Source organism: Nicotiana sylvestris, chromosome 8, assembly GCF_000393655.2.
Source record: "Nicotiana sylvestris chromosome 8, ASM39365v2, whole genome shotgun sequence".
Taxonomy (NCBI): domain Eukaryota; kingdom Viridiplantae; phylum Streptophyta; class Magnoliopsida; order Solanales; family Solanaceae; genus Nicotiana; species Nicotiana sylvestris.
This window is the reverse complement of record NC_091064.1, coordinates 154,905,245-154,921,720: the sequence shown is the minus strand read 5'-3', so window position 1 is coordinate 154,921,720 and position 16,476 is coordinate 154,905,245. Positions and strand designations below refer to the sequence as shown.

The 16,476-nt window shown below is 40.1% G+C and overlaps 1 protein-coding gene across 1 annotated transcript; it reads right to left on the bottom strand.

The window, feature by feature from the left end:
- Positions 1-13,211: 13,211 nt before the first annotated feature.
- Positions 13,212-13,604, bottom strand: LOC138875881 (uncharacterized). The gene has a single exon (XM_070154756.1). It carries the CDS (start codon positions 13,602-13,604, stop codon positions 13,212-13,214), a length of 393 nt encoding a protein of 130 aa, XP_070010857.1.
- Between the last annotated feature and the right edge of the window lie 2,872 nt (positions 13,605-16,476).

The following is a 16,476-nucleotide window of genomic DNA, read 5'->3' as shown; positions in this document are numbered from 1 at the left end:
CTTTTTCTTAGGTTTTGGATAAAAAATGTGTAAAAGTATTCCCGAAACTTGACTTATTGTGCTTGTTTGCTGGGTTTGGTCAAAATGAGGCAAGAAATCCATAACCAACTCATGAAGGAGTTAAATTTGCACAAGTTCAAAGCTGAGATAAAAGCGCTGACAACGAAGAAAAAAGCATGGTCACGGAAGGTCCACCGCTGAAGCGGCCACAATTACACGGTCCGCGGAATTGAGATTCAGAGAAGGTGTTTTGGATGCAGATAGAGACGCCGACCGCAGTGAAATAGTGCGGCAGCGGAATACCTGATGCGGCCGCGGTGCAAATTCCGCTGAGAGTATCGATCAAGGTTCAGAGACCCTGAAAAGTGAACCTAACTGAGGAGCGCAGTCCATGTCTAAATTGCACGGCCACGGTTGATGCTAATGCTGAGGCGGCACTTTTTATGCTCCCCGCAAAATCAAGTCCAGACCAAGCACAAAAAGAGAAGAAACACGGTCCACGTCTGCTTTTGCGCGGCCGCGAAAGTCAATGTGCTAAAGCGCCCATTATTTTGCTGACAGCAGAACCTCCGTAGGGGTATTTTTGTCCAGTAATTTTAGCTGTGTATAAATAGATCTTTTTCACATTTTTATGTTATCTTTTGTATTAGGGAGCTCATGAACAGGCGTACGTTTCTATTTAGAGTAATTTAAGAACAATTTTAGCTATTATTCCTAGATTTTATTCTTGTAATCAACTATTATGGCTTATATTTCATCTTCATCTTTGATTTCTACCTTAATTATGAGTAGCTAAACCCATTAGCTAGGGTCGTGACCCAACCCTAGGGTGGGTATTTAATGGGTCTTCAACTTTAGGGCTTAATTGTTTATGGATTAGTCATATTTAGCTTGATTCATGCTTTAATTATAGAATTAGTAGTTGCAAACACTGATTCGTGCCTTTATGACTTAGACTCTTCATGAGAAAGAAGGACTAAGTCTAGGAAATTAGGCTAACAAGGAATTGGGGTGCATTCAAGAGATTGATAACGCCAATTAAAGGGTTAAACCTAGAGATAGTAATCCCCGACTTGAGCCAATTTTACTTGCATTGTTTGAACACCCAATTGGGCTTGAGAAAACCAATTAGGGAAAAGTCACTCAAACTACCGAGAGGTATAGAGTGAGTAATTTTGTGTAAAGGTTATATCACGACCCCAAATATAACAAGCTTGTCCTAAATTTTAGATCCCATTAGATACTCGCCTAGGTGTAAGTCACTTCCCTTGTGCTTTTTATCAATTGAGAAAAATCTTACAAAAAAAATTGTACTTAGATTATTTTCAGCAATCAGTAGCATTAAAAGTAGTATAGAAACAATCTAAGCATGGTTAGGAGTGTAATTAAAAGCAACACGCATAACTAGATTAGATAGAAACCCAAATCCCAACCAATATTAACTCCCTGTGGAAATCGATCCCGACCCTTCGGGTAAAAGCTGCATCGACCACTCGTTGCCATTATATAATGGTGTACGGTTGGAGTCGATCAGTCCTTAAACCTTAGAAACCAATCTCTATCATCCAGAATTCATTACAAGACTCGAATCCCACATCTACACACTGTATAAGTTTGAACAAGCTGTATCAAGTCACAACCATAACCCAAGATGAAATCACATGATATACCTTATCACTTCGACACTCATAGTAGGAACTGATGACCACCATTACTGCCCAAAAACCAATCTGATGTCGGTAGCAAACCTAATATCGATTAAAACTTCGTTCAAAACCTTCATACCCTACCGATGATGAAAGAAACAAGCATAACCGCTTAATCACTCATCTGATCAATAAGCCAAAAAACTCACTCATCCGACCAGGGCCATTGTCCAAATTCTCAACAAAATATAGTATTATTCTTCCAAACTTTCCTCATCCCAATACAATAGTGCAAACCTCAGGTCTAAAAACCTCATATCAACCAATACAAGTAGCGCCATCAACACGTATCAAAAATAATTATATGGAGCCTCGCACAAACCAGTTCGATACACCAATAAGTAATAATTCAGACATGACAGATAACAATAAGAAAACTAAATAAGAAGACTACTAAGCAAGCTAAACAGGCAGGGCAATTTTAGCATTTTACTATGAACTATTTCCAACAAGGTGAAAGCAAAATACACGAAATAGGAATAAGGAGTTACATTTCAACACTGTACCATTATGGCGTGCAACCCGATCCCATCATATCAATCTACATAAGGTACCCCTCAAGCAATAATACTCGGGCTCACTAATCACATGTGAGTCAACATCAAGCACAATAGAGTGCACAAAATATAACTGTAGGGAAAATCATTAGGAACAAACAATACTGAGAAAGACAAGCACAACTATGCTGCAATAAGCAAATCAATATCACAAAGGCTATCTCGCCCATAATGCCATGAGGCCTAAACTGAATCACAATATGCGTGTGAAGAATCATGTAGCCCTCACAACCCGTCATAGTATAAGAGAGAGAGACATATAACATAAATCAAGGCGTGAATAACATCCATTCCGCCCGATGATATACACGTGGTAACAACTGCGCAAGAACAAACAAATCCGATCCGATACAGAATACACATGCTTGTTGTCACACCTCCTTTTTTACCTACACCCCGGGAAAGATGTATATTAGGAGTGTTTCTAATTAAAGAACAATCGAAACAGGATTTATTGTTAAAAGATTTAGAGTCACCACTTGGGAGATTTATGGTGTCCCAAGTCACCAGTTGAATCCCGAATCGAGGAAAAGCCTGACTCTGTTTAACAGTCCGCAAACCAGAAATCCGAGTAAGGAATTCTATTAACCCGGGAGAAGGTGTTAGGCATTCCCGAGTTCCGTGGTTCTAGCACGGTCGCTCAACTGTTATATTTGGCTTAACTATCTGATTTTAGAAACACGTTTTAACCTATGATGCCATTTAAAAAAAAACTTCTAACCGCTTTTAATTAATTATTAAAGAAGATTGAATGCCGCTTAAAACGTGCCTTTGGATCGCGCCACATGAAATGCGCCCGCAATCCTAAACACATTTTTGGTCAACGTTTTAAGATTTTGATTTGGGTCACATAAAATGCACACCCGAGTTTAGGAAGGTAATGTTATTAAAATAACGCGCCTACAACAACTACGCGTTTTAACTTTGCGAGGGCCATGAAAAATTTGCTAAATGGTGCGCCTCAGATTCTAAGGATTTAAAAGAAAATTAAATGAGGGCCACACATTTGTCATTTTTGTTTGGCATGGCGCACCTCAATTCTAATTTAAAAGGGTATTCAAATTATATTTGGAGGGTCATGGACTATTTATATTTAAAATGGCATACCTCCAGTCTGCTTAAAAAAAGAGTTAATTAAATAACTAAGGAAAAAACTTAATGAGATTATAATTACTTTGATCTAAAGTTTAAACTTAAACCACTTAATCAATAAGAAACGACCATGCGAAATTTGCACCATTTTTGTCCCAAAGCCTAGCTGGGCCTGATGTCCCAATTGTCAAGAGCCCAAAACCTAGCCCACATGAGCAATATTGGGCTCATAATGCTTCCCATATCATGAATTAAGAGTGCAAGAGAGGGGAAAGGGAGTTTGGGCACGATTAGGCCAACGCTAGAGGCCCAGACCTAACGTTTCATCATTAGTTTTACCAATTTTGGCTCAAATACTTGCAGTCATGTGCGGATTCAGAACAATCTGATGGTCAAGAGCAGTTTGTAGGCAACTTACTTGTCATTCAATCCCCAAATTTAAGGCCATGCAGATCACAAGCAATCATTTCAAGCTTACGCCTAACAAGAAACTGCTTTTGAAATGGAAACATAAGAACATGCTTCTCCTTTTAATCCCAGACTAGGAGTTTCAGCATAAAATGAAATGCAAAATATAACAATATGGAGAATCAGAATTATATTCAACTATGGCTAAAACTAAACACCTAATGAATATGCTTCAGGATACTCTAATCTATCATCATCCCCTTTTGATTATTAAGATCCACAAGGGAATTGCCAAGCAAGCAACAAAAATAAAATTCCCGAGGCTCACATCAGCCTCTTCAGTACCCATAGATACTACAAACAGAATGTCCTATGTCCAAACAGTTTTCATGTCCTTTAATACAGATCATCTAAATCAAATGCTACTCAAAACTTTTAGGCACTCAAAGGGAATTGAACAACGAGAAAAAGAAAATTAAATGTCTACCCATAGTGGAAACTAAGCTAAATACACAAATTAACTAATTTTGAATGTGCAGAAACATCATTTAACCAACTACTCAATTACAAATCTCGGCTTGACTAAGCTAACTTCATGTTCATCCATTCTCATACATTAAAAGGTGAGGTGAATACCTGGAAGGTGAAATGAAAGAAAACAAAAGGAAGTCAGTAGCCAAGCAGCAAAGCAACAGAATCCAGCAACCAAGACTCCAACAAAACCAAACTCAAAACCAAGAAGGAAGTGCATCAGTCCAGAAAAACAGTTTCAGTCGAGTGGTAACTCAGCATAATTCAAACCAAGCTTAAAACCAAATTCGATCCATCTCAAACACTCAATGAATCAAATATTGCTTTAGCAGGTTGGAAATTTAAAAAAAAAATCAGAGAAGGAAATCAATGAAATAGTAAAATTCAGCCATTTGGTATTTTCTTGGATTTTTATCTCTATTTCTCTACCTTGAATGCCAAGTTAGAGAACCTTTATAGGCAAGGCATTTAGGGAAGCTTCCAAGTATCAGTTTTGCAATTAGGACCTTTTGAAATTTTCATTATAGCTTAGATACCCTTAGTTAAAAATCAAAATTCAAAACAGCCCCCCTCCCCAGCTTCCTAAAAGCTTCCTGTTCTGTTACAAAAATATCCCCTATGCTGATTACCCAGACTACCCCCCTCACCCCTGAAATTTTCTTTTTCAGCCTAAAAACCAACTATGGGTCAATTTGAACCAATGGTTCAGACCCAAATGGATGAGTCAACCTTGCACCCAAAGCCCAAACCAAGAGGTCAGAACCCCAAATGATCAATCCGAGTGAGAAGTAACCACAAAAACCCAAAATATGCGCTAACAATTGATTTTCTGTTAAGCTAAACCCCTGACCGGAATTAAACTAAATTAATCAAATTAATAAAACCCAATTCCTGCTAATTAACAGAAAACGCCATAACTTAACATAAAATTAAGAAGACGAAGAACAAGTAGAAGTTTGAAAAAAGAAAAACTGAAAAACTGACAAAACGTACACTAAATTAATATTAAGGGACAGACTAGGTTTGAAACTCTTTGATCAATTTCAGACGAAGGATAAGTCACTCAAACAGACGTAGAAGGAAAGAAGAAGAACAAGAGATGAAATGAGCAATAACAGACAGAAAACGAAGGAAGACTCACCAAGTAAAACTCGAAGCCAACACTGGAACCTTCAATTTAACGAAATTGATGCTAACCATTTGTTCTTTGTCAAGAACAAATAAACAGCATCGATTTACGTTGAATCAAATTTCAAAACGTGAAAATCGGGAGTGTAGGCTGATGCATGCCGCAGAATCGAGGGTAAAGCAATTTGGGATTTTAGGGCTCATCCCTTCGAATCAAGATTCGAAGGAATCTAGGGTGATTCAAAGGAAATAGAATAGAGATTGGGGAAGAAGGGGGTGTGAGGGTTTCAGGGTGTTAGCTTGGACTGGTTTGGTGGTGGCGCCGCCAGGTTTATGATGGTGGAAAATAGGGGCGGCGGGTAGGGTTTCCGAGGGGTCTCTGAGGTGGGAGTTGAAAGAGGGGAGATGAGGGGGGGTAGGGTAGTGTTTGGACATATATATATTAAGACCTCCCCACTTCTGAACCGTCAGATCAACTAACCTCGACGGTCGAGATCAAAGGATAACAAAACGACGTCATTTCGGATGAAGGGGTGACCGGACCGGGTTGAGACGCAGGTTTGGGCCGGGTTTCGGTACTTAACAATTGGGCCTGCGGTTCTTAATTGGATTTGTCCCAACAGATCTTTAAGAACAAATTCCCTTCTCTTTTCTTTTATTCTATTATTCCTCTTTTTTTTTTTCTATAATTAATTGAAATCCCAAATTAACTCCTAAATTGATCTAATCTTTAAAATTAGGCTAATTATCTACTATAATATTTACAAAAATTAATTACTCCTAAATTAAAAGAGAAAATTACTAATTTAAAGCTAAAAGGCTAAAAATGCAAAAGTAAGCCAATTTTTGTAATTTTTTCCATTTTTATAAAATAACTAATTTACTGATTAATCCTAAAATATAGAATTAAATCTTAAATGCAAATGCCACGTATTTTTGTATTTTTCATTAGTTAAACAAAATTAACATGCACAGACAAATGCAAACAATTAACGAAAAATGCCACAAAAATCCACGAAATTGCAAACAACGGAAAAATTTATTTTATTTTGAATTTGTGGGAATAATTCATATAGGGCAAAAATCACGTGCTCACAGCTTCCCCTTTTTGCCCGGAAATACGAAGAGTTTTCGTGCAAAGATAAAGTGAGCGGATACGAGCGATTTTTGCCCGTTTGAATACTCCGTGGGAAGCATTTTTGAAAGATTTGACTGTGCCATGCTTTCGAGGTTGCCTACATATCCTTGGCTAAAAAGGAATCAGGTCAGTATAGTTCAGGAATGTTTGGTAGCTGGGACTACCATGAAGCTGTGATTTCACTGTTGCTACTGCTGCTGCTACAGCTTGCTGCATCCCCTTATTACACCAAAAATAAAATGTAGCTAGACTATGCTATGATCTATATATTACAAAATCCTATCTGTTACTTCAGACTTGCTCTTGTGGTTCTTGTTGCCTTGTTGACTTGTACTCTCCCGGTGAAATCCCCTTGTTGCCTCTTTGAATTGTAATCTGTGATGTTTTCTGCTTCTCCAGGTGGATGTCTGACTGCCAACTACACTTTGAGGTGTTTTTTCCTTTCTTTGAGTGGACACTTGATTGCTGAACTTGAATGTATTCCCTGCTCTCCAGGCGGGCTCCTGATTGCTGAACTTGAAATGTATTCCCTGCTCTCCAGGCGGGCTCCTGACTTCAACTTGAACTATATTCCCTGCTCTCCATGCGGGCTCCTGACTTCTAACTTGAAATTTATTCCCTGCTCTCCAGGCGGGCTCCTGTTTGGTAAACTTGAATGTATTCCCTGCTCTCCAGGCGGGCTCCTGACTTCTAACTTGAAATGTATTCCCTGCTCTCTAGGCGGGTTTCTGTTTGCTAAACTTGAATGTATTCCCTGCTCTCCAGGCGGGCTCCTGATTGCTGAACTTGAAATGTATTCCCTGCTCTCCAGGCGGGCTCCTGACTTCTAACTTGAAATGTATTCCCTGCTTTCCAGGCAGTCTCCTGACTTCAACTTGAACTATATTCCCTGATCTCCATGCGGGCTCCTGACTTCTAACTTGAAATTTATTCCCTGCTCTCCAGGCGGGCTCCTGTTTGGTAAACTTGAATGTATTCCCTGCTCTCCAGGCGGGCTCCTGACTTCTAACTTGAAATGTATTCCCTGCTCTCTAGGCGGGTTTCTGTTTGCTAAACTTGAATGTATTCCCTGCTTTCCAGGCGGGCTCCTGACTTCAACAAAATAGACAAGACAAAGAAAAATTTTCTTCCCCAGTTTGGGTATCTGGACGCGTATGTAGGTGTAAAACGAACCACATTACCAAATATCAATAAGAACTTGAAAGCTAAAATTTGAGTTATACTCCCTTGTTCTCCAGGTGGGCTCCTGATTGCTGATTTGAAATGTATTCCCTGCTCTCCAGGCGGGCTCCTGACTGCTGACTTGAGATGTATTCCCTTCTTTCCAGGCGGGCTCCTGACTGCTAAACTTGAAATGTATTCCCTGCTATCCAGGCGGGCTCCTGATTGCTGAACTTGAAATGTATTCTGTCACGACCCAAACTGGAGGGCCATGACTAGCACCCGACCATACTTGCCGAGCACCAACGTACATTTTATCTAACCTTCTTTATTATCTTTTACGGCTGACGAGATCAATATAAATGGTAGACATGGATCATGGACAACCAACAATAAAAACTGATGGCATGAACATATATAATATGGGATGACCAGACAATCAAGAAACTATATATAAGGTATGAGCTACCACGCTACCATGAAAGACTATACAACAAAAACTAGCCGACAAGGCATACCAAACTATACATGAGTCGACACCTGTCTATGAGCCTCTAAAGGAACATAAGTGCTGCAACATAGCCGGAACAGGGCCCCGACATACCCATAATGTCTATAACAAAAATGCATACCAAGACCAAGGCAAGTCCGGAGAAGGGATCTCGCCAATCACCGCTGAACTGGACAGCCTACTGTGGTGGGGGAGCTGCACCTGCCTGTCTATCAGGGCCTGCAGCACGACATGCAGTGTCCACAAATAAAAGGACGTCAGTACGAATAAAGTACTGAGTATGTAAGGCAGGGAACCATAAATACGATCAGTAATGTAAGCAAGGATAGAGAATATACAACCTGTAACATCTTAGTACCTCTGAGGGCTACTGACATGAAATGCATGATACATATGTATAAATACATAAACCTTTAAAACATTTGCCTCTGTGGGCATCATCATCATCATATCGTACCCGGCCATAATAGGCTCGGTAAAAAAACGTACCCGGCCATCATAAGGCTCGGTAGAATCGTACCCGGCCACGTGGAGCTCGGTAAAACCCAACTGATCAGTGGTTGCACAATAGGTGCCGTACCCGGCCAACTATAGCGTGGCTCGGTAGAGTAAAATAGATACATATATATAATGCATGCTCGACTCATGGAATCACATTCTAAACCTTTCGGAGTGACGTAAGGTCGGTATCCTCTGTACACGTTATTAGGACTAACTCTTCACTATGAACCTTATAAGAATCAGGAAGTACCAACAACATTGATAACATAAGAATAAGAGAAGCAACATTAACATCAATCGTTCCATAAGAGGGAAAACAATGTAAGTACTGCTAGCTTCTAAGAGTAGAGTATCTTGGAAGCTCGTTCATTACATTATGTACAATCAGAGTCGTGCAAAAGAAGGAAAGGGATAGCCTCACATACCTTGTATATACTTCCCCAATCTCAAGCTATGCAATTGTCAAAACTCCTTAGTCTACAATAAGAGAAACGATACTATCGTTATCATTTAAGCGTCATAACTATTATGTATCGACCACAACCTATTTTACGATGAAACGGACAGCACCTCCCCTATATATATGACCTCACACCATTCAAAACAATCACCAAACAGCCCAAACAACATCAATAATAAACATATTGAGCCTCCCAAAATAGTCCACACACAGCCTAATCACTCCATACATACGACGACCACCGTAGTCGTGTCAAACGACCCGGAAATGTTATGAATAACTATCATCCCACAACCATACATATATTTGGTGTTTCTCCACACCCTTAATCCTCCAAAACTCCACAAAACAATAGTAAAATACGCAGCCCAACAGCAACGCAAAACAGTCCACAAAACAATAACATTACTACCAAGCCTTTCGATATATATTTCACAAGTTCTAGCTTCAATGGCTTAGCCGCAACTTGGATAATCTTAAATACATATAGAGTAAGAGGTTCCTTACCTTTATACAGAAATAACAACTCCAATTTGACCTTAAATTTCCATGAAATATCCCTCCAATGCTGCCACAACAACAAAAAAGCGAAACTAGCGATCAATTAGTGTTTTTCGGCACTAGAATCACTTTAGAAGGCTTGAAATCACCTAGGATTGATATTAAGAACATGAGGGAGTATTTACAGAACATAAACCCTTTAAAACAACCTCCCACACGAGCTGGAACGACACAAAAATGAGCAACAACAAGAAGAACAAGAGACTTACTAGCGCCACGGAATTCCCGACACTTGATTTGTGTTGTTTGCCCTTTTTTTGGGTCTTGAATCTTGAGAGAACCTTGAGAGGATGTTCCTAGGGTTCTAAGGTCTGAAAATAGTGAGAATAAATGACTTAAAATGGGTTGGAGGCATCCTATATAGGTCCAAATATCTTAAACCGCCTTAGTGGGCCCCATAGAGAGGTGCTTGGTGCAGTCTCGCGAAAATGCGAATATTTCTCTACTACGAGATTGTATCGATGAACGGTTTAATGCGTTGGAAACTATACTCATAGATATTTAATTTGGTTGGTAGATCACCCCATAATTCCTTGTAAATTAGGAGAAAAGATTAGAAATATTTGACCTAATGTTTAAGTAAAATTATGAACCTAAGTTGCGACAACTTTTGTCGACTTTTGTTTCATAACTCGTTTGACTTCAATACTTATGATACGGATATTATATAATTAAAATACCTTAATACATGACCTCTTGATTGTATTAAGCACCACTAGATTTATCTGAAAATACGAGTTACAACATCTTTGATTCATTTAACTTCTAATACTTGTTAATCACCCTTATACACTCTTGTATCACTTAAGACCAATAAGATTTACTTCTTATCATCTCAAAGATAATTCCTTCTTGGATTTATGTTAACTAATATATGGCATGAACTAACACATGTGGATATGGGTTGTAACATATTCCCTACTCTCTAGGCGGGCTCCTGACTTCTAACTTGAAATGAATTCCTTGCTCTCCAGGAGGGCTCCTGACTGCTAAACTTGAAATGTATTCCCCGCTCTCCAGGAGGGCTCCTGATTGCTGAACTTGAAATGTATTCCCAACTCTCCAGGCGATCTCCTGACTTCTAACTTGAAATGTATTCCCTTCTCTCTAGGCGGGCTCCTGACTGCTAACTTGAAATGTATTCCCTACTCTTCAGGCGGGTTCCTGACTACTGACTTGACATGTATTCCCTGCTCTCCAGGCAGGCTCCTGACTTCAATGAAATAGACAAAAAAAACAAAGAAAATTTTCTGCTCCAATTTGGTGGCTGGGCACAGATGTGAGTGTAAAACTAAATCACATTACTAAGTATTACTAAGAATTTGAATGCTAGGTCCCATTATCCGGGGGAGTCCTGACAACTCTTAATTAACCGACAATTTTAAATCTAAGTTATATCTTCTAAGGTGTGACTTCTGCTAAATCTTGTTATCTAAGAGGGTCTTTAAACTACTCCCCATTATCTAGGAGGGTCCTGAAAATCAAAAATCAAGTATTATCTTAAAAGTGACAATTTTTATGGCTGAATTATACTACCCTACAGTAGAATTTAAACTAGACGTTGTTATCTAATCGAAATCTTAAAGCTAAATCCCAATATTCAGGAGGGTCCTGGAAACTCCTAATTGAATCCTATCTCGAACATGCAAACTTCTAAGCTAACTTATATTTGGGATACATTTATGCTAGATTATGCTCTTTCTGAACTTTAAACTAGGTCCCATTTTCCAGGAGGGTCCTGAAAATCAAAAATCAAACCTGTTTGGTGACTGCCTTTCTCCACGGAGGGTTTCCCCGAAACAACCGAAATTTCCTGCCCCTGTTTTAATCAAAGAAAAATTTTGTCAGTTTAAAATGTGGTGGTTTGTTGATGGCATTCTTTGCTGAAGGTCTCTCTTTTGCATTGTTTTGTTTTGACTGGCTTCCTGCACTGGCCCTGGACCGCTTGACTTTCCGACTGACTTTCAAAACCCCATAACTTGAATGACCCGAGTGTTCTATACCTGAACCGTTAATTCACACCTCTGACCCCTTTAACTGAACCTCTGCATCCCCCATGAAATTACCAAATCATTTTGCCGATGGAACTCTTGCTGGCACTTTTCCCCACTTTACATCATGCTATCTTTGGTATGCTCTGGCCGCACTGTGCTTTGCAATCTTGAAGCTGGTAGTGAGCTTTAAAATTCCTTCGTATTTGCTTAAATAGAACTGAAATTGGGAACATTCTTAGAGAAATAAACCCAAAAGAAATGAAATGCAATGACTTTCAGAGTTAAGGATAGGAAAATCCAAAACTGGAAGACTATCTGAAGAGGAAAAAGAAAAGACACTTATCTGAGTGGAGCAGTTGGTACCAATGATCATGACATGCATTTCGCATTAATCGGCTCAATCTATGTAACCAATCAACTTTCAGTTGCCATACTTTGTTGCCCCGAAATTTCCATAACCTGATTTCTTCACCCAAATCCTGACCTGTTCATCCTGCGGTGCCTTGGAAGGTTTCCACCAGCAGACCTCTCTCATCCGTTCATCTCTCAACTCACTTCCTACTTACGGTGACCATGAGGGTTTTCACCAACAAGACTCTCTCATTTTGATTTCTCTCAGCTCCCGTTGCCTTACGGTGTCCGTGAGGGTTTTCACCAATAAGACTCTCATTTCGATTTTTTCCCCTCTTTGGACCAGAGTGTTGCCCCTGATGTGAATCACCTCTACTTGCTTGACTTGGCATTTCTCTAAGACTGATCAGAAGGTCTTTCTTTGGACCGTAATGTGGGCTTTTGGATGGGGTTAGAAAGAAAGGGTATAAAAAGGCTCAAAACAACTCAAATGGGTTCAAAATTACAACTTTCGGAATCAGATTTCTTACAACAACCACAACTTCTGCCCCAGTTTCTTGCTTGGGACTTTTGGATTTTTATTTTGATAAGACCGAACCGTGAGGCTGCCTACGTATCCTTAAAAGGAATCAGGTCGAACATAGTTCATGTCATAGAAATTACTTTGTTGTTGTGATTTTTCTTTTCTCTTTCTTTGCTCTCTCTTTTTCTTTCTTTTTCCTTTTGTTGTTTTTCTTCCTCTCTTTTTTCTTTTCATTCTTTTATTTCTCTTTTCATTCTTTCTTTCTCTTTTTCTCTCCTTCCTTTACTTATCTTTTACTCTTGTGTTTCTGATATTTGTTACTGATTCTGAAAGAGGGGTATGAAAGAAAACAAATAAGGCTCAAAAGGGGTGACAATGGATAAATTGTTTAGATAGCAAAACAAAATGCCTTCGTCATTTTAATATTCGAGACATGCCAAATACAAACAAGTACAATCAAGGAAAGAAATCATACATAGTATCTCTTGACTGCATCAGAATTGATAGCCATTTCTACACATTTGACTTCTACATCTGTCAAATACAATGCACCATTGGACAACACTCTAGTTGCAACGAACGGCCCCTGTCAATTTAGGACAAATTTTCCTTTTGCTTCAACCGGATGAGGAAGAATGCGTTTCAATACTAACTGACCCACTTCAAACTTTCGTGGACGCACCTTCTTATTGTATACTCTTGCCATTCTTTGTTGATACAACTGGCCATGACACACTGCTGTCAATCTCTTCTTATCGATCAAACTCAATTGTTCCAAGCGGGTTTTGACCCACTCCTCATCATCGATCTCATCCTCTGCGACAATTCGAAGTGATGGAATTTCCACTTCTGCAGGTATCACTACTTCGGTGCCATACACCAACAAATAGGGAGTCGCCCCCACTGAAGTACGGACAGTAGTGAGATAACCCAGCAATGCAAACGGTAGCTTTTCATGCCACTGCCTAGAACCCTCCACCATTTTTTGAAGTATCTTCTTTATATTCTTGTTGGCCGCCTCAACTGCTCTGTTTGCCTTAGGGCGGTACGAGGTAGAATTTCAATGTGTAATCTTGAACTGCTGACATACCTCTTTCATCGGATGACTATTGAGATTAGCACCTTTATCGATGATGATTACCTTCGGTATCCCAAACCGGCAAATGATATTTGAGTGCACAAAATCAAACACCGCCTTCTTGGTTACAGACTTGAATGTTAGCCTCAACCCACTTGGGGAAATAATCTATGGACACTAGAATGAACCTATGCCCGTTGGATGTTGCTAGCTCAATTGGTCCAATGACATCTATTCCCAAGCAACAAAAGGCCATGGTGCAGACATTGTATGTAATTCAGATGGTGGAGAATGAATCAAATCTCCATGCACTTGGCACTGATGACATTTACGCACGAAGCTGGTACAATCTTGCTCCATAGTGAGCCAATAATAACCTGCCTGGAGAATCTTCTTTGCCAGCACATACCCACTCATGTGCGGTCCACAGACTCCAGAATGTACTTCAGTCATGATAGCCGCGGCCTGTCTGGCATCTACAGATCTTAATAACCCGAGATTTGGAGTTCTTTTGTACAAAACTCCTCTACTGAAGAAAAATCCACTTGCCAAGCGACGAATTGTTCTCTTTTGATCACCTGTGGCTTGTACCGGATATACCCCTTTTCGGATGTACTCCTTGATGTCGTGAAACCAAGGCTCGCCATCGAATTCTTCTTCCACCACGTTACAATAAGCATGCTGATCGCGGACCTGAATATGCAATGGGTCTACATAAGCCTTATCTGGATGATGTAACATTGATGCCAGAGTAGCCAAAGCATCAACGACCTCATTGCGGATCCTCGGAATATGCCTGAACTCTATTGATTGAAACCGTTGACAAAGATCATGCAAACATTGCCGGTTCGGTATGAGTTTTAAATCCCATGTTTCCCATTCTCCCTGAATTTGATGCACCAGAAGGTCCGAGTCACCCAAGACCAAGACTTCCTGGACACCCATATCCACAGCCATCCTTAAACCCAAAATGCATGCCTCATACTCAGCCATGTTGTTAGTGTAGTAGAACCGAAGTTGAGCCGTAACAGGGTAGTGATGCCCTGTTTCAGAAATAAGTACCGCTCCTATCCTAACGCCTTTCATGTTTGCAGCCCCATCAAAGAAAAGTTTCCATCCCGGCTTTTCAATCTGCTCCGATTCATCAATGTGCATTACCCCTTCATCAGGGAAGTAAGTCTTCAAAGGCTCATATTCTTCATCTACAGGATTCTCAGCCAAATGGCCAGCCAATGCTTGTGCTTTCATTGCGGTCCTAGTCACATAGATGATGTAAAATTCTATGAGCAAGATTTGCCACTTTGCGAGCCTCCCTGTGGGCATATGCTTCTGAAAGATATACTTTAACGGATCCAAACGAGAGATGAGGTAAGTAGTATAAGATAACAAATAATGCTTCAACTTCTGTGCCACCCAAGTGAGGGCGCAACACGTCCTCTCAAGATGAGTGTACTTAACCTCGTAAGTTGTGAACTTCTTGCTGAGATAATAAATGGCCCGCTCCTTCCTGCCGGTAATGTCATGCTGGCCCAACACACAATCAAATGAACTGTCCAGGACCATCAAATACAGAATCAAAGGTCTCCCTGGTTCTGGCGGGACCAACACAGGTGGGTTTGATAAGTACCCCTTTATCTTATCAAATGCTTCCTGACATTCATTTGTCCACTTGACTGAATCATCTTTCTTTAACAGTTTGAAGATAGGCTTACAAGTTGTTGTGAGCTGAGCAATAAACCGGCTGATGTAATTCAATCTTCCCAACAGACTCATCAGCTCAGTCTTGTTCTTTGGAGGTGACAATTCCTGGATGGCTTTGATTTTTGACGGGTCTAATTCAATACCTCGTCGGCTGACTATTAATCCCAACAACTATCCATACGGAACACCGAACGCGCATTTTGCAGGATTGAGCTTGAGATTGTACCTGCGAAGCCTTTGGAAGAACTTTCTCAGATCTCTGACATGGTCAGACTGCTTTCTAGACTTTACAATCACATAATCCACATAAACCTCGATCTTCTTGTGTATCATGTCGTGGAATATGGTCGTCATTGCCCTCATATAGGTTGCCCCGACATTTTTCAAAATGGCATGACCCGATAGCAGTTCCCCATGGCGTGATGTATGTTATCTTTTCTGCGTCCTCCTCATCCATTAAGATCTGGTGGTAACCCGCATAACAATTCACAAAATAACCAATTTCATGTTTGGCACAATTATCGATCAATATATGGATGTTCGGCAATAGGAAGTTATCCTTGGAACTTGCCTTGTTGAGATCTCGATAATCAACACACACCCTGGTCTTGCCATCCTTCTTCGGCACAGGCACTACATTGGCTAACCAAGTGGGATACCGAGTGACCCGAATGACCTTGGCCTCAAACTATTTGGTGACCTCTTCCTTAATTTTCACACTCATATCAGTTTTAAATTTCCTCAGTTTCTGCTTGACAGGGGGGAATGTCGGATCAGTGGGCAATTTGTGAACCACCAAGCCAGTGCTTAGACCTGGCATGACGTCATAGGACCATGCAAAAACATCTTTATACTCGAACAATGTTTTAATTATCTCCTCTCTGAGTTGTGGTTCAAGATGGACACTTATTTTAGTTTACCAGACATTATCTTGGTCCCCTAAATTGATTGCTTCTGTATCACTCAGGTTAGGCTTGGGTTTTTCTTCAAAATGGCTTAATTCTTTACTAATCTCTTCAAAGGCTTCATCCTCGTCATATTCCGATTCAACATCACACTCTATTTCTTGAATTAC